The sequence below is a fragment of the Chelonoidis abingdonii genome, chromosome 3, assembly GCF_003597395.2.
Source record: "Chelonoidis abingdonii isolate Lonesome George chromosome 3, CheloAbing_2.0, whole genome shotgun sequence".
Taxonomy (NCBI): domain Eukaryota; kingdom Metazoa; phylum Chordata; order Testudines; family Testudinidae; genus Chelonoidis; species Chelonoidis abingdonii.
Genome location: NC_133771.1, coordinates 48,840,133 through 48,865,119, shown reverse-complemented (window position 1 = coordinate 48,865,119; position 24,987 = coordinate 48,840,133). Strand labels below are relative to the sequence as shown.

Genomic DNA, 24,987 nt, shown 5'->3' with positions numbered 1-24,987 from the left:
TTTGAACATATTGCTTGCTGACTTTAATTTAGATTGCCTTCCATTAATTTTCAGCTAAACAGAGAAATAAATTGAGCTTTAATTGATAAATTATCCTACAGGGTTTTTTTTTGTGTTTTTTTTTAAAGGTAATCTTTATTTACATAAATATCTTAAAATATAAACACTTCTCAGAATGAAATCCTAGTTTAATATGTCATGTGATTGTGTGTCATGTTCAAATTTACTACTTTGCAGACTCAAAGATCTATATTATAAGAATAAAAAGCAATTTTAGCCATTTAGTTAAAGTAAAGCTAATTTATAGAGCTGGATTTTCTAGAAGCTGTTTGTAAATGTCAGAATAGGTATGTAGCCAATTTACATATATTACTGTACATTGGGGTCCTGGGGGAGTGAAGCTTTGTCTGGCAGCAGAAGGGTTAAGAACTTTTTTGCTTTGCCCGTTTCAAATTACAATGAGAAGCCTCTTCTTTCCCAGCAGGGTTGTGCTTACATTAGTCTTTAGATCTCTGTTGAAGAGAGCTGTTATATTTGTGCCTGCTAGAGTTGGAAATAACAGTTAAGAAGCTAACAGGGGTTGAATGGATTTACAGAAATTTTTTCAAGTAAATTCAGGGAAACAGATGAATTAGATTAGTACATGCTTTAGAATTAGTTTATACTAAGGTGATTCAAAAGATGTTAAAGTTATCACCAGGCTGCTGGACAAATATAAATTATACTACCACGGTACAGATCAAGACAAATCTGTGACTCAGGATTTTATCTTGGAAAGAGCGCAAGGTGTGAGAAGAATTCAGAATAACAAGAGAAGATAACTCTGGCAATTACAGTGTATCAGAAGATCAGCTCTTGCTAACACAACCCTGAACTAAAGACCTGGTTATCTAAGGTTTATAATAGGAATGCCTAGGTCAGCTGACAAAATACTGGTCTTCTGCTCCATAAATGCAGAAAAAATGATAACAACAGTGGAAAATTGGAAGTCTGAATTTCAGCTTTCTTAGAAATAACTGCAACCTGACACATTCCATAATATTTAAACGGCGGGCGGGGGAGAATCACCAAAGATGTCATTTCTAAACATAACTTTGACATGAAGAATAGGTAAATTTTGTTTTTCAGCCACTAGTAAAGCAGACCTCATAGGAGCTCAGAATAAGCAGGAGAAATATTTTTGTTCTTTTTCTTTTCAGCAATGAACCTAACGGCACTCAGAGCTTTCCTGGGCTTGCTCTGGAATTGCTGGGTTCTAGTGGGTCATTCACAGGGAGGCTTGGGAGACAATCATGTCCATTCAAGTTTTATTTACAGGAGGCTGCGGAACCATGAGAGACGGGAGATCCAGAGAGAGATTCTCTCTATCTTGGGTTTACCTCACAGACCCAGACCATTTTCACCTGGAAAGCAGGCTTCTTCTGCACCCCTCTTCATGCTGGACCTGTACAATGCCATGACAAATGAAGAGGATACTGAGGAACTGGAGTATTCACTGAGGGAATCAATGGGAGGAGAGAGCAGAGGGGTAAGAAAAGGATACTCCGCATCTTCAAATGGATATTCACGGAGAATACAATTATCTCGCATGACCCCCCTCACCACACAGAGTCCTCCCTTAGCCAGCCTGCATGATACCAACTTTCTGAATGATGCCGACATGGTCATGAGCTTTGTCAACTTAGGTATGTCTAAACGTTTTTTTCTGCTCTGTTTGACAAACTAGCACCCTGATCCTGTAGTTTGTACAGAGACAAATCTTCCAGTGGAAGCTTAGCGTGTATATACAAAACCGGATTGGGCCCTGGAAGTTGTACTACTATAATAAAATAGAAGTTACACTCATAGTAAAGTAGCTACATTGTAGGTGGCCATGGAAAAAGGTTTTTCTCACTGTTTATATAAAGTCAGTTTCTATAACTCCCCTCTCCTGGCTTCTGGTTTCCTTCTTTCATTGATGTAATGAAAGTGCTCGCCTTAGGCCAGATCCATTTTTTTTAAGCTAAAAAAAAAAATCAAACACCTATGTGTATTGGTGGGTTATTTTCCCCTCCATTTTATGTAAAGTCAAACATAAACAAACATCAGATGTTAATATTTTAAAGGTTAGAATGTTAAGAGGGTGGGGAATCAAACCATTTCTAATGAGAGAAGGGTTTTTTTGTTGTTTTTTTTTTCTGTTGGTAAATGTCAAATTTTTGTTTTCTTTTCAGCTGGATGGCTGGATTTTGTGGCATCTGCTGATTTTTTGTTGTTTTTATTTTATAACAAGGATTGCATTTTTAGTGTTTTGTCAGGGTGCCTGGAACCTGGGTTAGGTCTTTTGTATGTTTATTTATAACATAAGTAGTGGATATAATATTTCATACCAGAAACAAGTAAAAAAGGACAGTTCCAGGACTTTCGAAAGTGTATGTTAATTAAGGTATATGGATGAAACCCAATTATATTTGATCTTGAGTAGCAACGTGTTTTTCAGTTATGAAGCATTACATAATTCAATTAAAACACCAATTGCACGTTTCTTAACTAGAATAGGCAACTTAAATTTAATTAAGAATGTTGCAAACAATTCATTTAATTTACTCACTATTTTTACAATATTTAAAAATGAAAAAGGAATATGATGCAAGCCTGACAGCATTATTTATACAACTTCTAATTTGACTTTAATAGCAAAAGAGTGTAAATGAAAACCTGAAGGTTTTCTACAAGTGCTGTAAAAGATGTGATAAACTCTCTTGCTTTCCAGATTAATAGTTATTATGGTAACTTTTTAAATACTGGCCTATGTTCTGAAATATACTTTAAAATGTGTGATAGGCTTTTTTGTCTTCCAGGTTACTAAAACCTACAGCAAGATTAAACATCTCTAATCACTAACCCTCTTAGCTACCAGAATTTGTAGGAAAATGACACCCTAGAGTTCAATTGCCATAATAATAAAATCACATCTCACTAATCAGTTGGCAGGTTAGTGTGCTCAATTTTCAAACCTTTTTTTTTTTTTTTTTTTTTTTTTACAAAAACAGCAACATATATCTCCAACTCCAAATACAATTAATAAATTAATTTAATTACATTTTCTGTTCCCAGAAGTCAACATGAACAGAATAAAACTTATTTTTTACAAGGTCAGTTCTTTTCCAGGGTTTTTCTAAATATTTTATTTCTATATTATCCGCTTATTAGTTTAAAAACTATTGGCAATATGATACAACTCACAAAAAGTACTCTACAGCGTTTGAAGTTAAAATGTTAATATTAAAGAAAAAAAGGAAACTCCATGATCTCCTAAGCAATAGTCAAGTATCCAATCCTACAAAAGTTTACATATGTACTTAACTTAGTATACTGTGGTCATATCCTCAGTTAGTGTAAATTCGTACAGTTCCATTAAAGTCAATTGAGCTACATCCATCTACAGTGTCTGAGGATCTGACCCTTGGAGTAAGCCTGATGATTTTAACAGGACTTCTTACAGGATGAAATATTAAATACGTGCATAAGTCTTTGCAGGATTGGGATCAAGACTAGACTGGCCAGATTCTGCAGTGCTTACACAGGCAAAACTCCCATTCAGGTGAATGCAAGTCTTGTCTACGTGTCTTAATATTTCTGCTTCTCATTCTGGCCCGAGGTCCATGTTCCTTTTTTAAAAAAATACCTTTAAAATAACATTATATGCTTTGTCTTACATTTTTTAACTGAAAACTTGGAGTGAGAGTTTTCTAGTGGTTACAGTAATTAGACATGATTAAAATCTCAAGAATACTATATAAATTCCAGGTTTTGTTTGGTATCTATAAGCCATTAAAAATGTATTTTAAACCTAAATTAGGCTTACCCCTAAATCAGTTTGAATGCCCTTCCACAGTGTGCATTCTGTGTAATTGTGCTTTATAGCTTCACTATGTAACATTCATAATAAATATTGATGACTAACAGAGATTAGCTCTAACATTTTTATTAAATGAGCCCATGTTTTAGCATAAAAACGTATGACTAAATAAGTCACTGAAGCAGGTAACCATTTGGTATGATTTAAGATCCCGACAGATGAGAGCAAGCTATGTTAACATATAATGTGAAAAATATGCATTGATAAATTAATGGTAACACTATACCTTGAAATGAATACAAATTGAGGTATTGTTAGTAAAAGAACACAAGTCATTTTAGATTTGAAGCACTGAGCAACATTTATCAAATTAGTAAATCTATGTAATCTTAGATTGCACTGATAAAATGTATTTAATTAATTATATGCCAGTATTAATATACTGCTTCCAAAGCAGATTAATCATCCTGGCATTTTAAATTTAAACTACTGTATTGCCAATTTATAATTACTTAAAGCACATATGGTAAAACAACAAATGTGTAAGTATCCTGCTGGAGAAGTCTTATTAGGTATGAGCTACAAAAATGAAATCATCCTTATGGGAAACACAATAAATTACAAAAGAAACTGGAGGAAAATAAAATCAATGAAGGACAAATCACTTTCTACTGAAGAACAAAAACAGCACTTACATGCTAATTTCAATAAAAATCTACCTGTCAGAATGGAGTTCTAAACTTCTCACCTTCTAAAATATATTTTAAAAATGCAACCAAGGGAATTTGAAGTTATATGACATTCCCGCAAGCAACCAGGAGAAAAAATGAACATATTTATCTTGTCTAAAATTAAAACTGTAATCAAATGCTGCTTATACCAGTATTATGGCTCCTTCTTTCTCAAAAGATATAGACAGGCAAGGATTATGTATTCTCCTATGTTTTATACAATGCTGAGCATATTGGCAACTCACCATAAATATTGATGATTGTAACAGAAGCATTAACAGGATTGGTCCAGAAGACAAAGAATAAAACCTCACCAAAATAAACCACAGAGTTTTTTAATAATCTGATCATATAACCTACAACTTCAAAGCTTCTTTGTTATGTTCATGGGTGGTTTTTTCCTGTTACATTTTGACCCAGACTGTTGCAAGTGAGTGACTGCAGCTTAGAGTTCTGGCATCTTCTTTTTGGCTCATCTCCAAAATGACACATATGACACCGTATTCACCAGGGAAGAGCTGAATCCTATAATAATTATACAGTCCTTGCTCACTGTGTCCAGTGGGAATTATGTCAAAGGAAGGACTTAGCTGAAAAAAAAGTGTCAGGGTTTTCCCACCCCACCCCATTTAATAATAATATTAATAATTATTAATAATAATAAAGCAAGATTGAATTACAGAAAAAATTGGACCAAGTTTGGACCAAAGAAACAGAGAGAATTTTTACAGTTATATTCAAACATTTCCAGTAAAAGGATTAAGTTTTCCATATGCCATCACAATGAGCACTGCTAACACTGTGCTTAAGGGTTTCTCCACATTTCTATTAATATATTTATATATTTTCTGTTATTTACAAGTCGTCTGTAAAACTTGCTGTAAGCAGATATTTGCCTTTAATAAGTTTTTCCGTTTTCTGTCTTCCTATTTTTAGTTTGAATAGATTTGGCCACTGTTATATTATGGAATACAAAAATAATCAACCTTTGGTTTTCAATTATTATTTTCTTGTCTAACATGAAAGTGGTTTTAATTTTTAAAAATGCAGATGGGAAGGTCATTATTATATTTGTCAGCCAGAACTTTGCATGCTATTTTAAAGAAGGAACTGACTGTGATATTTAGCTTTACAAAGCAACTAATGTCCATAAACAGAAACTACTCTTTCATAAGGAGTTTTTGGGCTAGATTCTGCACCCTTAATTAAGTGTCTCCACACTAGACCCTTTGGAGTTAGTTACTGAATCAAAGGTTGAAATCAAAGAGAGTTTGTTCGTTTAAGGCATGTTTAAGGTCCTCTGTAAAATTTGAATCATGTATGGACTCATTACAGCCTATTGTTTATTCTGTATTACAAATATGATAGAAAACAACTTTTCTGAAGTCCTTTTAAGGCTGTAGTATGTTTTTAGTCCATACTCAAAGTACTTAGAAATCTATTTATTAATATTTGAGTTATATAAAATAAAACAGGGACTCCCATCCATCTTTAGCCATTGTGTCTGTACAGTAGCTAGTTTTTTAAACCAAAATAATTGACTTGCTATGAACTCCCATGCTAAAGTAACCAATCATTAGTGAAGAATATGGCAAACTAAGCAAGAAAATGTCAAGAGTAGCAAAAACTGAGCTAGTTTTGATATATGAATTCAAAGAGCATCAGAAACTATTAGCTTCTGTATTCATTTAGCACTTAGAATAGCCAAACTTTTTGTTTAGTTTAAAAAAAAAAATGGTCAGTTTCTGACCTTGTAGGCTTAATTTTAGCTATGACTGAATTTCTTTGGATGTAGTACAGTATTTACCTCACAAAAATACAAGTTTCTAATGGAAACATTGAAACAACCTTAATGAAAGTGATGCAAGTGGTGCTCTTATTATCTTGTGTTAAACAGACAGATGCTATTATAGAAATGAATAAAGATTAAATAAAATAGCCCACAGAACTTAACTATTTATATAGTTGGGCAAATACTGCAAAAAGCTTCATGACGATGTTGAATGGAAACTACAAAAATCACTGTTTTTTTTTTTATTTGTTTTCTGTGAATTTTCATACAAGTGAAAGTTTTGCAAGTGAGTCTTGCTAATACTATCCAAACAAGAGCCATGCTGGCAACTTGAAATCTCCTTTGATATCCCTTCACAATACAATTTTAATCATGCAGTTAGCGAACAGAAACAATTTAATGTGACTTAGAAGTCCAAACAAACACCACAAACAATGAGTAACAAGTGAATATGTGAACATATAAAATTGAAGTGTCCAAACAGTTTTGAATAATGAACAAATGAACACATTTGTTACAGGAATAAAAGACAAATTCATTGAATAACTTATTCACTACCAACCGCTCACCAATCTCTAATCATTTGTTAGTCAGGGCTAACCAATTTTTACATTATGACAGAGCAGGTTGTTAGGATTTCAAAACGGAAATATTTGTCCATCTTTGCATTCTAAAATTATATCGCTTTATCACTTCATATTTATATATTTCCTTGGAAATTTCTCATGTTACATGAATGTTATGAGTTATATAGACATACCTCTAGATAGCTTTGTGTGTTTTGCATGAATATCATCTAACAAAATAATATTTGTATAACTGTCAGTTAATTCTTTGCCAAAGTTAACACTTTAAATTCAAGTAAATTGTTGTAGCAACTCAGCCAAAAATATGTCAAGCTCTTCATTAACTGGGGCATAAAACTGTCTGACTTCCCTTGCCGACAGATTTGAAAGAAATTGCAGATAACTGAAGAGTAACTGATTTAGCAGATGTTCAGAAGTGCATGGTGAAGGGATATCTAATCTGTCTCTCTCTCTCTTTCTCTGAAATTGTACATAAATATATATTTAAAATATTAATATGTTACCATTGGAAGGATGGCTGACCTGGTTCTGCTTCTTTTTCTTTAATATATGTTGCTTTTCCAAACTAAACACAGCTTTGGGTGGGGACATAGGGATAGTGTGTATTGTACAGTACATATTTTCCTTGGAAAACACCAATTCCTAGTGACTAGCTACAAAAGAGGAAGAGAGGCTGGTAAGGACTCACTCTCTGAGAAGGATCTTCAGGGAGTAACAAGTCTCCAGTGGGGATGTGGAGATGCCTTCTTGACTTTCATGCCGTGGCTCCTCTCCTAACTCCCAGCCTTGCTAGAAATTCTGAGATAACAGGCCAATCTTGGTACATATGTGGTCTTTTACATTTACTGCTGCTATTATTACCTTCTCTGAATGTGATATTGTGAGTTTTACCATTGCCACCCACCTACTTCCTGAATAACTGGGATATCTGACATGAGCAGCCCCTTTCTAGCCAGGACACTTCCTTTGTGCTGCTTTTCTTGGGCCTACAGACTGAATTTAGTAGAAAATTGATAATCACGCAGTCTTGTATTCCCACATAGCTGAGGCTCTATCAAGCATTCTTAAAACTACAATACCCACCTGCTGAAGTGAAAAAACAGATTGACAGAGCCAGAATAGTACCCAGAAGCCACCTACTACAGAACAGGCCCAACAAAGAATATAACAGAACGCCACTAGCCATCACCTACAGCCACCAACTAAAACTTCTCCAGCGCATCATAAAAGATCTACAACCTATCCTTAAAGATGATCCCTCACTCTCACAGATCTTGGGAGACAGGCCAGTCCTCGCTTATAGACAGCCTCCCAACCTGAAGCAAACTACTCATCAGCAACCGCACACCATACAACATAAACACTAACCCAGACCTATCCTTGCAACAAGCCCGATGCAGCTCTGCCACATATCTATTCAAATGACACCATCATAGGATCTAACCACATGACCACGCCATCAGGGCTCATTCACCTGCACATCTACCACGTAATATATGCCATCATGTGCCAGCAATGCCCCTCTCCATGCACATTGGCCAAACCGGACAGTCTCTATTGCAAAAGATAAATGCGACAAATCTGACATCAGGAATCATAACATTCAAAACCATGATGACCTGTGACTAGACTCAATGTACAGTGCGAATTTCTGCAACAAAAAAACTTCAAACAGCCAAGCGCGACTCTCGCTGAACTCACAAACTTAATATGCAGAATTACTGATACAAATTAATCAGGCCATAAACTCAAGACAGGAGATGTGATGCGTCAATGAACTTGCAACTTCTACACACACACACTTACATGTGCGTGCGCGTGCCTCCAGCACACACTAGATCTCACAACATCATCTCTTCTCTTTTCTTCTCTCCTGCTGATGATGAAACTCATTCTCAGATTGATTAGACTTTTCTGTTGGTATGCTACTTCCACCTTTTCATGCTGCTCTGTATGTATAAATATTTCCTGTCTGTGTGTTCCATTCTGTGCATCTGAAGAAGTGAGCTGTAGCTCACAAAAGCTCATGCTGAAATAAATTTGTTAGTCTCTAAGGTGCCACAAGAACTCCTGTTCTTTTTTTAGTTTTAGAAGTGTCAGTTGCAGCCTCCTGCTAAAGAAAGGCTCCCCCGGTGCTTCAGGAGAACTCTGGCTGCTACGAGACTTGTGATTATTTCCCACACTCTTCTCATTGTCTCCTCCTTGTCCTCCTCCCTGTCAGTGAAGGTGGGTCACAACTTTAATTTTATGGCAGTTTCATTTTGCTGTCGAGACAGTGCATTAGAATAATGCTTTAAGAAAGCATTAAGAAAAATGAATGAGATAAAGAGAAAGAATGAATGAGGACAGTTCAACAGAGTGACCCCATTGGAATCACTGATATGGAATGTGATGTATTCCCTTTGGCGACACTTGGATACCTTGTCATGCCAATAAAGTTCTTGCGATTGTAGGTGGTGTTAAAAGAGAGACAGGAGAATAAAAGGTCACAAGATGAAGATGGATGAGGTGTAAATGAGAGGGAGTGAGGAGGTGCTCTTCAAGCCATGCAGGTGGAAGTAGGGAATTGAATACCTCATCCTCCAATTCCTTCCTTATAGCAAAGTAACTTCTTCAATGTCCCCAAACCATTCAGTTCCAGATGCAAATCCTTTCATCCTAGCAGAAGAAAATAAGCCCCTTCTCCCCCAGTATGTGTGTGTAGGGAGCACAGAGACTGGCTATGGACACTATAGTCATAAATAACATAGTAGCGAGCTTTTAAAAACCACAGGTTAAAGGATGAGGGCTGCCATGACGCATACAGAGAGGCTGAGATCAGAGGATCAGCTAAAAGGGATCAGGAGGAACAATGAATCCTCTTGTTCTGAGTTATATTTATGAGTACTTCATTGCACCTAAAGTTCATATTTTATTGGCTAGGCCATGGGGTTTCCCCATTTGCTCTTCTCTTAAAATAACACCCCTGGCTAAAATTTCCTGTAAAACACACAAGTCCTACAGCAGGCAGAACTTGTCAACCCTGACAACAGCTCATTTAGTTTGTGGGTGAGGTTCATGGGGGCAGGACTTGGTTTGTATTTTGTATTGTATTTTGAGACTTGATTTCTGTGCAAAAATTACTGTAAAATGAGTACAACGGTATTGGTTTTATGGTCCTGTACTTTGGCCAGAGTATTACACAGAGATCCTTTGGTAGTCAAACCAAGCCAGTTGTTTCCAGCCATTTTGAGCAATTGTGCCAGTATACTAGGCTATGCTTATGGTGTTATCAAATCTCTGTCTCTTCCTATTTAATGATGTGTGTTGTACCCAGAATGATAAGAGTAGAACTTGGAGCGACCCATCTTCTTTTGCAGACAGGGGCACACACAATTGATAGACAGCAATGACATAGTGGGGGCCAGCGCAAAGGCACATTACTAAAGTAATGAGTGGCAGCCTAGAAAGCTAGTCAGGAAAACCTGAACTATCAATACTAGTACGTTGTACACATCCATTGTTGGCAAGCAACAAACTAGAAAAAAAAAGTTCCTCCAGTGATCCCTTGTACAATATTGAAGGCTGAATCAGACCTTAGCAGGATGACCAATAGTATTTTATGCATATAAATACCTAATATTTAGGGCTGAATTCTCTGCTGGTGTACCTGATGTCACCTATAATGCCTAATATTTTATCCATTCATGTCTGCAGAGAATTTGGCCCATGAAGACCCTTTACACGTAGTTGTTTTTTTTTAATGAATTCGATTTCTTCACCACTGTTGTTGTTTTTAACACTAATGTATTTAAACTGCAGTAAAAAGAATAAAATTAAATGAACACCTATTGCAAAGTCCCAATGGCCTACTTGGTTCCTGCGCATAAAAACATAAGAATGTCCTACTGGGCCAGAGCAATGGACCATCTAGTCCGGTATTCTTTTTTCCAACATTGGCCAGTGCCAGATGCTTCAGAGGAAATGAATGTAAAAGACAATTATTGAGTGATTCATCTCGTGCTGTCCAGTCCCATCATCTGGCAGTCAGAGGCATAGGAACATCTGGAGCATGGGATTGCATCCCTGGCCATCTTGGCTAACAGACATTGATGAACCTATCCTCCATGAATGTATCTAATTCTTTTTGACCCAGTCAGACTTTGGCCTTCACAACATCCTCTGACAATAAATTCCACAGGTTGACTGTGCATTGAATGAAGAAGCACTTCTTTTTGTTTGTTTTAAACCTGCTGCTATTAATGTAATTGAGTGATCCCTGGTACTTGTACTACGTGAAAGGGTAAATAACACTTGTTTAATCATTTTCTCCATACCAGTCATGATTTTATAGACCTCTGTCATATCCCCCCATTAGTCCTCACTTTTCCAAGCCTAACAGTCCCAGTCTTTTTAATCTCTCCTCATAAGGAAGCTGTTCCATACCCTTAATCTTTTTTTGTTGCCCTTCTCTGTACCTTTTCCAGTGCTAATCTTTTTTTAGAACCAGAACTGCATGCAGTATTTAAGGTGTGGGCATAGTATTGTTTTATGATATTTACTGTCTTGATAATGATAACAGCTCTTAACCATTTTTTATTTGTGAAGAAAATGGTCTTTAATCTGTGAAGTTTTAAAAGGATGGATGTGCATCTATCTATCGAATCTATTAATCTATCGATCATACAGTATGGCTGTGACATGTAGGAGCCCTAGTCATGGACCTGGAGCCCATTCTGCTAGGTGCTATACAAACACAAAACAAAAATGTATGTATTCAGTTGTAAAATACATTTTCTTAAAATTATTTTATATAGAATTTTATATGTGTCAAAAACACATCTGTTAGCCTTCCTGTTGTGGACAGAATGGCTAATTAGTAATTTACTAACAGTATAATTTGCCTGGGGAGAAGGTTGAGCTGACTTTTTTATGCTGTGGTGATATTAATTTCTGTGCTAATAATTTGATAAGGGAAGTCTAGAGACACAATGAGAAATCTTTGGCCTGCAGGTTAAGGACAATAAGAAAGAGTTTTTAAAATGTATTAGGATTAAAAAGAATACTGGCAAGGGTATTGGTCCATTACTAGATGAAAATAGTAGAATTATCAATAATAATGCAGAAGAGGCAGAGGTAGTTCAGTACATATTTCTGTTCTATATTTGGGGAAAAAACAAATGATGCAGTCTCATAGCACTCTTTCCATTCCACTAGTTTCTCTGGAGGATGTTAAACAGAAGCTTACAAAAATTAGACATTTTTAAATCAGCAGTTCCGGATAACTTGCATACAAGAGTTTTAAAAGAACTAGCTGAGGAGCTAGCTGGACAGTTAATATTGATTTTCAATAAGTCTTGGAGAACTATGGAAGTTTCAGGAGACTGGAACAAAGCTAATGTGTCAAATTTTAAAAAAGGATAAATGGTATGATCTGGTAATTATAGTCCTCAGGCTGACATTGATCCTGGGCAAGAAAATGGCACGGCTGATACAGGATTTGATTAATAATGAAATAAAGGAAGGTAGCGTAATAAATGCAGATCAACATGAGTTTATGGAAAATAGTTTGACCCTAACTTGATATCTTTTTTTGATGAGATTACAGGTTTGGTTGATAAAGGTAATAGTGTTGATGTAATATACTTTGCCTTCTGTAAGGCATTTGATTTGGTGCCACATGACATTTTGATTAAAAAAAACCAAATTATATAAAATTAACTAGACGTACATTAAATGGATTAAAAACTGGCTTACTCCTTGGTCTTAAAGGTAACTGTAAACAGGAAATTGTCATTGAGGCGGTCTGTTTCCAGTTGGGTCCTGCAGGGATGGTTCTTGTCCCTATGCTATTTGCCATCTTTATCAATGACTTGGAAGAAAACATAAAATCATCACTGATACAGAAATTGGTGGAGTAGTAAATAATGATTCAGAGCAATCTGAGTTACTTGGTAAACTTGGTGTAAGAAAACAGTATGCATTTTAATATGGCTAAATGTAAATATATGCATCTAGAAACAAAGAATATAGGCCATACTTACAGGATGAGGGACTTTGTCCTTTAAAACAGCGACTCTGAAAAAGATTTGACGGTTATGGTGGATAATCAACTGAACGTGACCTCCCAGTATGACTTTCTGGCCAAAAAAGCTAATGCATAAACAAGGGAATCTCGAATAGGAGGAGAGAGATTATTTTACCTCTGTGTTTGGCACTGGTGTGAACACTGCTGGTGTACTGTGTCCAGTTCTCGTGTCCACAGTTCAAGGAGGATTTTGATAAATTGGAGAGGGTTCAGAGAAAAGTCCTGAGAATGGTTAAAGGATTAGAACACATGCCTTATAGTGATTCACTGATCTCCTTGTGTCTATTTAGCTTACCAAAGAGAAGGTTAAAGGGTGTTTTGATTACAGTGTATAAGAACCTGGATGGGCAAAAATATTTAATGGGCTCATCTGTCTAGCAGAGAAAGGTATAACGCAAACCAGTGGCTGAACGTTGATACCAAATAAATTCAGACAGGAAGTAAGGTGTAATTTTTTAGCAGTGAGAGTAACTTATTGTTGGAACAATTTACCAATGGTTGTGGTGGATTCTCCATCACTGACAATTTTTAAATCAAGACTGGATGTTTTTCTAAAAATGTTGGGGAAGTTCTGTGGTGTGGGCTATATAGGAGGTCAGATTCAACGATCACAGTAGTCCCTTCTTGCCTAAGCATCTATGAATAAAACCAAACCACAGGGAAGGGAGATAGTGGTGACTTTACATAGGGCATTGCTTTAGATCAGGTGGAGAATGGCACCTAGTCACACATTCTTTGAACCCACTCTGCAAAAGAGGTATGGAAGGGGGAAAATTGTAGAGAGCCTGAGGGTGTATGATGGAACAGCAAGGCCAGCATGCAGCCCACCAACAGCAAATGGTTTTGCTGTGATTTATGATGGAAAATAGCAATGGCCCTATAGTAAGACAGTTTTGGAGCAGATGCTCCAGAGGTTCTTTAACCCAGAGCACCTCCCAGGTTGCCAGTGAATATTAGTCCTTCTCTATCCTAGATTAAATAGATTGCAGTTCTGAGAACTAATCAGTCATCCTCAAGTAAGTGGTACTTGCTGTGTTGAACGTGGAAAGCTATATAGAGGCTCAGAGGCTGAAGAGTCTACCACAGCCACGGTTGCACCTCAGACCTAAAGGACAGTCCATGGGCTGTCCAAGGAACAATCAGGGAGAAAATCAAAGAAATTCAGTTTCCAAACAAAGATGCCCTGCTTCAGTTTCTCCATCTGTAAAATAAGGATGCTTGTATGGAGCTCACATGCCTTGTGAGCTCTAATACCCTAGGACAAACCTTTCCTTCTCTCCATAAGCACAGAGGGCTGAAGATGTTTCAGAATTGGTCTAAGACTGGTTTCCCCCAGTGGTGGAGGCAGAATCTGGGAGATCAACAAGAGGTCTGAGCCCTCTGTTTGTCCAGTAGAGGTAGACGTGGTGGATGTACAACCTCATAAATCACATTGCTTCTGTCCCCCACACACTCTATTTTTATTCTGGCTGTGCACTTTGTATAGGGTTTAGCTCTTGAGAGCTTTGTAGCCCCTTGCTCTTGTATTGTGCATTCTTCCTGGGGATTTCAGAGTGTCCTTGTTCTAAAAGGAGATGTCAGTGGATTGGTGTGAATCATAATCTTCAAGACATATTTATTAAGACAGACAGTCATGTAAATGAAACAAAGAATTATTAAGACTAAGACAGTAAAACTCAGATTTAAGTTCTAGGGAAGTTGCCTAACTCATTCGGGTATTGTGAGACTTGCCAATTATTGACTGTAAGGTATAAAATTGTGCAAAATGACTATGAAATGTCTCTACATAATAAAGATAACACACAGAAAGCACATAAGTCTCTCTAGTTTAATATACTGGGATTATTATTTTTCCTTTTTAAAAAATTCCTTAAATTATACGAGTTTTTCCCTTACCAATACTGTGCAGCCTAAGCAGCACTGACCTTTCCAGGCTGCCTGTTTGGACCAGGGTTTATCAGATGACCATTTGACCCCTTTGTTAATTGTGCTTAATTGCATCCTGTTGTAACATTTTGAAATAAGAATGAGAGAGTTCATGGATCTGCTCCCAGGAGTTGAGGACTAATAAGAGCATTTGAGCCTGGTGCTGTGAGAAGCTGAGTAATCTACAATTTAGTTCCGTGGGAGTTGAGGGTTGCTTAGTAGCTTGCAAGATAAGTCCTTTAAACTTCTATATTTCACAAGTAGGGTCCCAGTTACTTGTAAGAAGAGCAGGATCAGGCAGTACTGATAAGGACCTGGAGCTTTCCCAAAGGCCCCAATGCTGCATTGACGAGCGTAGGTCCCTTGTATCAGCAGCAATGAGTGGAGTTTGAAGAAGATAACCTGGGATCTGTGCCTCTTCTCCCATGAAAGAGCTTACTCTGTCTTTCCAGAATTTCTCCCTTTCACTTCTCTAATGCTGCCATCTCTCCTGAGCTGATTGTGAGTCTCATGATGTTTGGTGGTCTTCTTGGAGTCCTGACAGTTATGTGAGAATCTCAGCTTTTGTGTTTTTTTTTTTTTTTTTTAATGAAGTTTCTAGTGCTATGGTTGCAAAGAAATATGTGACCCTTAAATGTTCAAAAAGCACAAGGCAAGTAAAAAGAACCCACATTTTATTGCACGATTTTTAAGCCAGTCCCATGATTTGTGTGTGTGAGGTTGTCTGTCTAAGGAATTTGGAACAGTAGGGTTGAAGATACTGCTTCTCTGCCCTCTGGTCTGGGTGACTGATTTCCATGTGCCCTTTCACTTTGTAGCAAAGATGGGAGAGGTTCCCAACGAATAGCATTGCTATCGTTTTATTGTTCAGCTGTCATAAGGAAGTTCTCAGAATGCTTCATGTCTGAAAATAGATGAAGAAAAGAAGCAAAAAAACAAAAAACAAGATCCTCAGCTGGTGTAAAATAATTCATCTCTAGTAACTTCAGTTGAGCAATGTTGATTAACACCAACTGCCCCAAAGATTTTAAAAAGTATGAAATAATATGTTTTCAAGTTAAAAACAGAGATAATTAACCTCCTAAGTGTTTTGTGATGAACTAACTGGTTGTGGAGGATTGTAGAAGAAGTCCAGTTACACTGTGTTTGCCATGTAGTAGTTGGAATTTACAGATTGTTTTGACTCTGGATTGTAAGAACCTAGATGGATCTGGCACCTACTCATGAACCTGGCTCTGAAAATAAAAGATCTTGAAATAAATACTAAGTATTAGTGGTAGCACAGGCAAAATCTGCAGGTTAGGTTCCTATGTTCACATTAACTTATGGAAGATGCTATTCTTCTTTCAAGTTGCTTAGTCATGATCCTGTTTGGTTTAAAAAAACAACCCCAACAAGCTGAATATTGGAGTAGTCTAATCAAAAGGAGATAAAGATATGAATGAGCTTCATGGTAGCAGCCAAAAATAAATATAGTAGAAACACAAGAATATGATGTGATGACTTAAAGGAAGCACTGCTTGTATCCTGGTGAACTTTGTGATGGATGGATGTTGTAAGACAAGATAGTAATGTTTATCAGTCCAGTTCAGTTTTAGGTGGCACATCAGAATATAGCCATTTCCTCTTTTTAATGCCTACAGTGAGACCCTTTAGATATTTCCTACCATAGCTCATTATGTGTGCTTGCGTTCCCGTATAATCAGCAGTTTTCCAGCAATACATTTTCGATTCCCCTTTTACATTCTGGAATCGTGTTTAGTGAGGCTGTATAGCATACACTATTATGTGGCTAGAGACTACTTTGTCTTATTTTATCATAGAAAATCCAGAGTGTAGCCCCTGGTACAGAGTGAACAGATGACAGGGATTTTGTGGTGTTTTTTTATGTTACAATTAAGGCACTGACTTAAATATATGAGAATAATATTTCCCTCCTGCCTCCAACTTAAATTCTGAAACTAAAGACCAGATTTTTCAAATGGGTATATACCAAAGGGCATGCCCACTTTTGCAGGCTTGATACAGATGTGCAGATTCCCTAAAGTGCACATACAATGAGGCGTTGTGCACCTATGCTCGACCAGACTAGTGTGCAAGCATCAAATGATTTGAATACTAGACTCTACAGTACAATTTCCTGAAAGGGGATTTCAAGCTCTATGTGTTTACATCACTACTTGCTGCAGTATGTGAAAGAAGCCTGCTTCGTTAACATGGCATGAACATCCCTTTGGACTAGTGGGACATATTATGGCCAGCTCCAACCAAATAGTTCCAGCTTGCCTTCAGGAGAGGAACGCGTATTATCAAGAACAGGGAAGCAAGGTAGCCCCCAAAAGTAGGGTGCAATCATGGGCTGGGCAACAAGTGGTTCCAAATTGCATTTAATAGAAAAATAGGCCTATCGTCAGAGATTAGGCCCTTAGTAATTTTTAGTCCTAGGAGAAAAAAGAGCATAGTATTAACAGCAGCCAAGAAAAAGGTAGATCCTGCACTGTATTGTAAATGTCAAATTTTCCTCATTGTCCTGGCTCTAAAAACATATCAGTTGAAATAAAAATACAAAGTACCACATTAGTGCTCAATTTACCAAACACAACTATCCATCTCTTTAATTTAAGCTTAACTAAAAGCCAAGCAGCTGGAGTTGTAGCACATAAAATACATCTTGAGATTGTGTTAATTATTCCAGAGATTAATTATATCGATGTATGACTCTACAATCAACATGAGTGTTCTGATTGTCTCGCGCTCCTAGTAATTCAAACAATCAACAGCTACATGCTATGTTGGGGTAGGCATCCATTTTGGTGCTGCTCATGGATAAACTTTGCATGAGTTCTTCGCAGGCAGACAAACTGGCATCAGTCCGATGCTCCTACTACCACAGAGGCAGGGAAGAAAATTGGGGGGCATTCAACATACTGCTTGACTTGCAGCACCTGGAGCACTTTGGTAGTGGGTAGCAAGATGGATCCAGAGTCATGCAACCTTCCCCAAATCCAGTACATCTCTTTTTCAACCTGTTGATAAATGTAAGGTACTGTACATTGGGAAAGAATTGTTCAGTGTTCATGCATATTGGTGAGTTCTGAATTCACTTTAATTGTTCAGAAAAGAGTCCTGGGTTTCATTGTGGACAGTTCAGCAAAGGTGCCCAGTGTGGGAAATGTTAGGATTCATAAGAAATGTTTTCATTGTTCCCATCCTATCATTTGGCCAGGAATAAATCATGATCCAAACACATACTGAAGCAAATACTTCAGCTCTGATTACTATTACGAGCAGGTCCAGTATAAGGATGTTATCAGTAAGGATGAATGTCCTTTGCACTTTGCAGATTTTTGGTATGCTTTAACTAAACTAATTCCTTGTAGTTTTACAACAATCAATAAAATGACACTGTTGCATAAATTGCAGAACTAGAACATGGAAAGCATAAAATATATAGGGTGGTTTAAATCCACTGGTGTAAATCTGTGTAGCTTCACTGATTTCAGGGGAGGTACACATATTTATAATAATAGGTCAGGATCTGGCCCAAAATATGTCAAATGATATTGTTTTTGCAAACTTCAGTGTATTTACAATGTCTCTCTAAGAAAATATTTGATGTATCAAAATAATTCTAAAGTGATCATCTGTAATATGCTTTCTTCTGTTTTCTCTAAATTGTACGTTCTGGATATTTTTATTTTCATTTATTTATTCATTCATTTATGATTATAGTTACAGCTGGCTTGATTTTGTTTAATGTTTAGTCAAAGTTAAAATGCAGCATTCTAAAATGAAATAGTTGGAAGTTCATCATTCAGCACAGTTATTAGTAATCGTAGCATATAGTTGCCTATTCAGTGAATAAGTATTTGAAGGGTTAACTTTAATTCCTGGTTTTCGTAACCAGAAATTGTTTCCCTGTTTTATTTCTCATTTCATGTAAAATGTGATTCACTGATCATTCTAGATCAAATTGGTAGTATGGATAATGTTAAAACCTCAGTAACCCACTAAAAGTAGGTACATTTTAAAGAGCAATACTAAACTGATTCATACCTTAGTAGGCAAGTTGACCCTAAAGTAAGAAGGTACAGCTCACATGGAAGCGTCTCAGCTGAATTCAACAGTGGTCTAATAACTTGCCGTGATTCAGTGGAAGTGGGTATATAGTAAGAGAAGTAACTAACAGGAGGCGAGAAGATAAAATGTGCTTTAGCTTATACACTCCTGACAGTTGCCTTATGGTCCTACATTCCCCTTCAGCCTTCTCACAAGTTACACTCCAGCTTCAAATTATTTGGATGTTAAATCAGTTATAACATACACCCATTTTCGGACCAACTTCTGACCAACCTTTCCCCGATGTATAAATTGAGTTACTGTTCAGACTTTGCTGAATCAAAAAGCAAGCGACTTGGATGAGATTGCACTAGGTATAGGTTAGCGCAGAATTTGCTGCTGAAAGTTTCAAGAATGAGGAAAAAGAAATGTGTGGGTATTACTTCGATTCCTGCATGTACTGTAGACTCAGCTCAGGAATCTGGATTTGAAATATAACCTGACACATTCAATAGCAATAAAAGTTTCAGAGCTTTCATTGTATACAGCTAGTTCTCAAGCGGTTTTTTTCCCCCCTGTGGTTCACTAATCTGCAGGCTGCGTTGGCCTGACATCCTGACCTTTAGGTTTGGAAAGAAACCTGGCTATAATTGTTACCTTTCATTGCAACAATTTGGTATGGGAGAAAACTAGAGCTAAATATTAGGAAAAATAATAGATTATTGACAGATCATATCAATATGTACTTGATTTTTCTAAACCATAGCTGTTTGAATAGTTGACTTAACTGAAAAAGCAGAGAAAATAAATATCCTTGCTCACATGGTGTTCAGATGAATTATCCTAGATGCCTTCATTAATAAAAGGCTGTATAGTAAAAACTAGTCTCCTAACAGGACATGAAATAAATGTGGAAAATTTGATTTCCTGATTGAAATGGAAGCTCTAATGTATTCTGATCTAGACCTACATGATACTTTATTCATTTTTGAAAAACTTATTTTCCTTAGTGAAATGGTAATGCCAATCCAATATCTAATGGGCATACTATTTTGAGTGAGGTTATCAGTATCTAGAATGCTTATGTTATAAATTTGGTCATATCATTTAAAGTAATGAAATGAAATAAAGGTTCTTTATTTGTTTTTCTCAAGAAAAACTATTTGATCCAGCTTCTTCCCTCAGTCTTGTCACCTTATGACACATCAGCAGCACAGAGCAGTCCTGAAACTGTCTCAGCTGCCTATGGGAGGATTATTTATCCCAGCAAAGCTAGAACTGCCATTGGTGGCATAGAACTGCAGTGACAGATCTCGTGCTAGACTTACCTCCACCAGCTATAAGTGACATGGCTGGGAGAAAGAGAGCATAGTCTCAGGGTACGTCTACACTGCACGATTATTTCGAATTAGCTTAAACCGATATTACAAAACAGATCTAATAAAATCGGTTTAGCGTGTCCACAGTGGGATCCCGAAATCGATTGTTTGCGTCCATGGTCCAAAGCTACCATCGATTTCAGGAGCGGTGCACTGTGGGTAGCTGTTCCTCAGCTATCCCATAGTTCCCACTTCCGTGTTGGAGCACAGTGCCTGATGGGGCAGAAACTTGCCCTGGTGGTGGCTGGTACAGCCTCACCGCTCCCTTTGTGAAGGCAGCAGACAACCCTTTGGCGCCTTTTTCGCGGAGTGCATTAAGCAAACGCCATAGCACAGCAATCTTTCCTTTTTTTCACGTGGTGGGGGGGGGTGGATAAACTGAGGAGCTGTTCCCTGAACACGCCAGACACTGTGTTTGAACCTACAGACATTGGGAGCTCAGCCAAGAATGCAAATAATTTTCAGAGACTGCTGTGGACTGTGGGATAGCTGGAGTCCTCAGTACCCCTCCTCCCTTCATGAGCGTCCATTTGAGTCTCTGGCTTCCGTTACGCTTGTCACGCAGCGCTGTGTATCCTGGAGTTTTTTAATTCAAACGCTTTGGCATTTTTGTTCTGTAACGGAGCTGGATACAACAGATTTGTCTCCCCATACAGCGATCAGACCTAGTATCTCCCGTACAGTCTATGCTGGAGCTCTTTTTCGATTTCAGACTGCATCGCCAGCCGTGCTGATCAGAGCTCCACGCTGGGCAAGCAGGAAATGTAATTCAAAAGTTCGCGGGGCTTTTCCTGTTTACCTGCCCGCTGCATCCGAGTTCAGATTGCTGTCCAGAGCGGTCAGTGCTGCACTCTGGGATGCCGCCGCGGAGGCCAATAACGTCGATTTCCGTCCACACGACCCTAATCCGAGTTATCACTATCGAATTTAGGGCTACTCCTCTCGTTTGGGAGGAGTTCCGAAATCGATTTAAGGAGCCGTTTAACTCGATATTAATGACGACGTCGTGTGAACGGATACAGCGTTAAATCGGTATGGCCATTAAACCGATTTAAAGTCGCAGTGTAGACCTGGCCTCAAAGTGCTCTAATTTATGCCAGGGGACTGGACTAAACACAGCTGGCTCAGGATTAAGTGAAGTGCAGAGATAGTCTTGCTGTGTGTTGCAGCTAAACATCAGGGCTACAGGATTCAGTGGAAGTTTTTGTCTCCAAAGTTTCAAGCCTTAAATACAATGGAAATGAGAAATAATGGAAATTCCTTCAGTTCTTTCTCATTTTTGTAGTGATGTGGGTGATAATGATAATACTTAGCTTTTCACAATGTGTTCACTTCCTAAACACTGTTCCAGTAGAAACTAGACTCCATAGTTTTGCTGTTACTTAGAATAGAATATTTCGGGGAAAAGAAGACCACCTCTGTGTTTGAGCAGACAGCCTGAGGCACCTTTATTGAATATACACCTGTGCACAGGCGGAGGCCAGCGTGTCCCCCTGCAAGGGTTAGGCTGACCTGCTCGTTACAATGTTACTGAGCTTATAAAGGTTAAAACCGCAAAACGCCACATGTATCAGCCTTATTTAGACACAAATTGCTAATGTGCAAAACATGACTAATATTTACCCTATGGCATACATATTGCTATTTAGCAAGCAACCTCTACACATTTTCATTTTCCTTGTTATAGTCTTTGCCATCAAGTCTGCGGTTTTACCGTTTTAGCACTTTTTCTGTAGTCTCGACAGCAGGGTCAGCTGTTGGTCGAAAACAGATCTCCTGGTTCCCCTTTATCCACATCTAGTTCCTCTTTTGGGCCCTGACTACATCTTTCTGCCTCAGCATGCCCTTTATACAGTAAAACAAGCTACGTTAAATCTCTAAATTATTTTTGCTCAAAGGCCTAGGGCCTAAGATAATAGAGGGGGGGTTATTTTCCCTAACAAATATTAGGGTTGGAAGGGACCTCAGGAGGTCATCTAGTCCAACTCCCTGCTCAAAGCAGAACCCATCCCCAGATTTTTACCCCAGTTCCCCAAATGGCCCCCTCAAGGATGGGGCTCAGAACCCTGGGTTTAGCAGGCCCATGCTCAAACCACTGAGCTGTCCCTCCCCCAGTATTGTTGCACTGGCAAGTTCAAACTAGCATAGGGAAGATGAAGAGCTGTTTTTCCACTTACAATATCAATAACTGAAAACCTTCCAGGATTTAATAATTTTTGGGTCAGCTGTAGTTTAATACTTGTTTTGACTTGTAAAGCAAGTGCATGTGACTTGGAAGGCATAAATGCAATGAGTACCATATGTTTACAAACTAGCTTTTCACCAAAACAGTTAATAAAGTGAGACTGGTTGTTTCTTCAAAATGTATATTTACTTCAGGGATATTTTAGTCTATGTAAAGTGAATGGAAGATGCTGCTGGTAGAACATTCTGGTAGCTTACTTGTGATAAGATCCAGTTATGCCTCTTTGCACTGATGCACGTTGGAATCCATGCAGGAGCGGGGCACTGGTAGACACTGTGGTGTTGTCCCTTGGAGCTCTTGGAAGTATTGTAGAGAGAGGGAACTCTGGGGAAGGCAAGTCTGGGAGAATATTCTGATGATTTTAACTGCTCAAGCTTTGCATTTTAAAGGAAATAAAAGGAGGAGGAAATAGATTTTACTACAAACCCTTCTATACTTTACTTTCTTTCATACAAAATTTTCTTTTTCTCCTGGTTGCAGAATTGGTGTCTGCCATTTATTAAAGTCGATTATGTCACATGGATGTTTTGAGAGGAATGTCACAAAGACTCAACTAACCAATAGCTAGGACTTTCGCAAATTCATATTTGGCTAACCCATAAAAACCCTTTTGTTTTCAAAAGTAAAAAACTCTGTGGTGTTACAGCAGTTCTTGGCAAAGATTTAAGAGCAAAGTGCTTGGGAGAGATCCTTTAATACTAAGAATTCATGACTTTTACAAGATACTGAATACTGCAGCAAATTATTTAAAAAATTCTATGAATGATAAATAATTAAAACTAATCTATCCTTGTAAGAGGTGAACAAAGTGCAGTTTTGTTGCAGTACCCTTGATTGATTTAACCATAGTGGTTCTCTTCCTCTCTAAGGTTCTGATCCAGTCTACTGCAGTGAATTAGTCTTTCCATAAATTCCACCCTGCTTTGGATCAGGCTCTAATTCATATATTTCAATGATTCTGAGTAATTATCAAAGAGATATTATCAAATGACTGGACTCAATAAACATTAGTCAGCTAATTTTTTTTTAAATTGAAACTGGAATGATCTGCACAGCATTTTGTCAAACTGTTTGTAGAAAGTATCTTTTAGTTCAGTTAAGGACAACTGGGCAAATTCTGCTCAGCTGAGCTGGTAAACAAATAACTTCCTTGGCTTCTGTGCAATGACTCTGGACTTACATAAATTAGTGTAACTTGCAGCAGAATTTGACCCATCAGATTTCATGTTTTGTAATTTAATAAAAAAGACTATTATAAGTAAAATCTCTTTAATTACCCTTTCAAAAGCACATCTGGAGACCTATAATTAGCTTAAATAAAACCAGGGCAGTAATAACAAATGCAGCATCATTTAAATATATATATATATATAGTACTTCAATAAAAGTACTCTTCAAAGACCGAAAGTGCTGCAATGAAAATTTAACTTACTGCAGACTTACACTCCTTGCTTAAGTAAAATTCTCATTGATTTCAGTAGTGGTTTTATCTGTGTAGGGAGTGCAGAATCTGGCGACTAGTGTTCTGTCAAACAGAGTAAAGCTTATAGTATTTAAACTGTAACTTTATGCTGTTGTTTAAGTTCTCTGTTAAACGATGTTTTTATCACTTTAACAAATAAAGTATTTTTTACTGCAGTTCAATTTGAAGTTTCTGTTCAACCAAAAAAAAAAATCCCTGAATCTTCTAGAAGGCCACTGAGATTAGTGAAAAGACTTTGGGTTGGGTCCTTCATTTTTAGGGCTTCCGGAGTACAGCAGAGAAACATATTGTTTTGAATTAAGCCTATTTCTGGCTTGTAAAATTTAGACTCCTTGCTTTCCACACTGTACAAACCTGTACAAAGATACAAACTGTATTTTAAAGCTGTGTAGGTGTTAGCTTGGTCTCCTCATGGGCTTGAAGTGTAGAACATGAATGGTGGTCTGAATATGGCTCTTAATTTTTCTTCAGTGCATTAAATTAAAATATTTGCATATGGGAAAACAATGGTTTGGTCTTTCACCCTGCTCTAGATCAGACCACTTCTGCTATCTGCACACCTTCACTAAGTTTCTTTGGTTTGTTGTTATTTTGTTTCTTGCATATAATGTTACGTAAAGTGTAGCTATAGGAAGTAAGAATAGATTTCTAGTCATTTGAATTTTTGGAGAGAAGAGCAAGACTGCTGTAAATAGCTGTTTGATGTCTGTCTTTTCACAGTAGCACAATAGCTAATTCCTGGGGCCTCTGACCTTTTAGTGTCCTGTAACAGAATATTTGCATTAATCTGTTGCTTATCTGTCACCTACCACATTTGATATTTCCAGCCTCTGCTTTCAATTATCAGTCATTAGAGGCAGGACTGGGTAACTTCAGG

General features: G+C 37.5%; 1 protein-coding gene across 1 annotated transcript in view; it reads left to right on the top strand.

Annotated features, from left to right (window-relative positions):
- The first annotated feature begins 528 nt into the window (after nt 1-528).
- Nucleotides 529-24,987, top strand: part of BMP5 (bone morphogenetic protein 5) — a 77,143-nt gene continuing 52,684 nt past the window's right edge. The window contains exon 1 of the mRNA XM_032771117.2: nt 529-1,685. Coding sequence (XP_032627008.1) covers nt 1,202-1,685 — 484 coding nt within the window. The 5' untranslated portion in view covers nt 529-1,201. The remainder of the gene's footprint in view (nt 1,686-24,987) is intronic.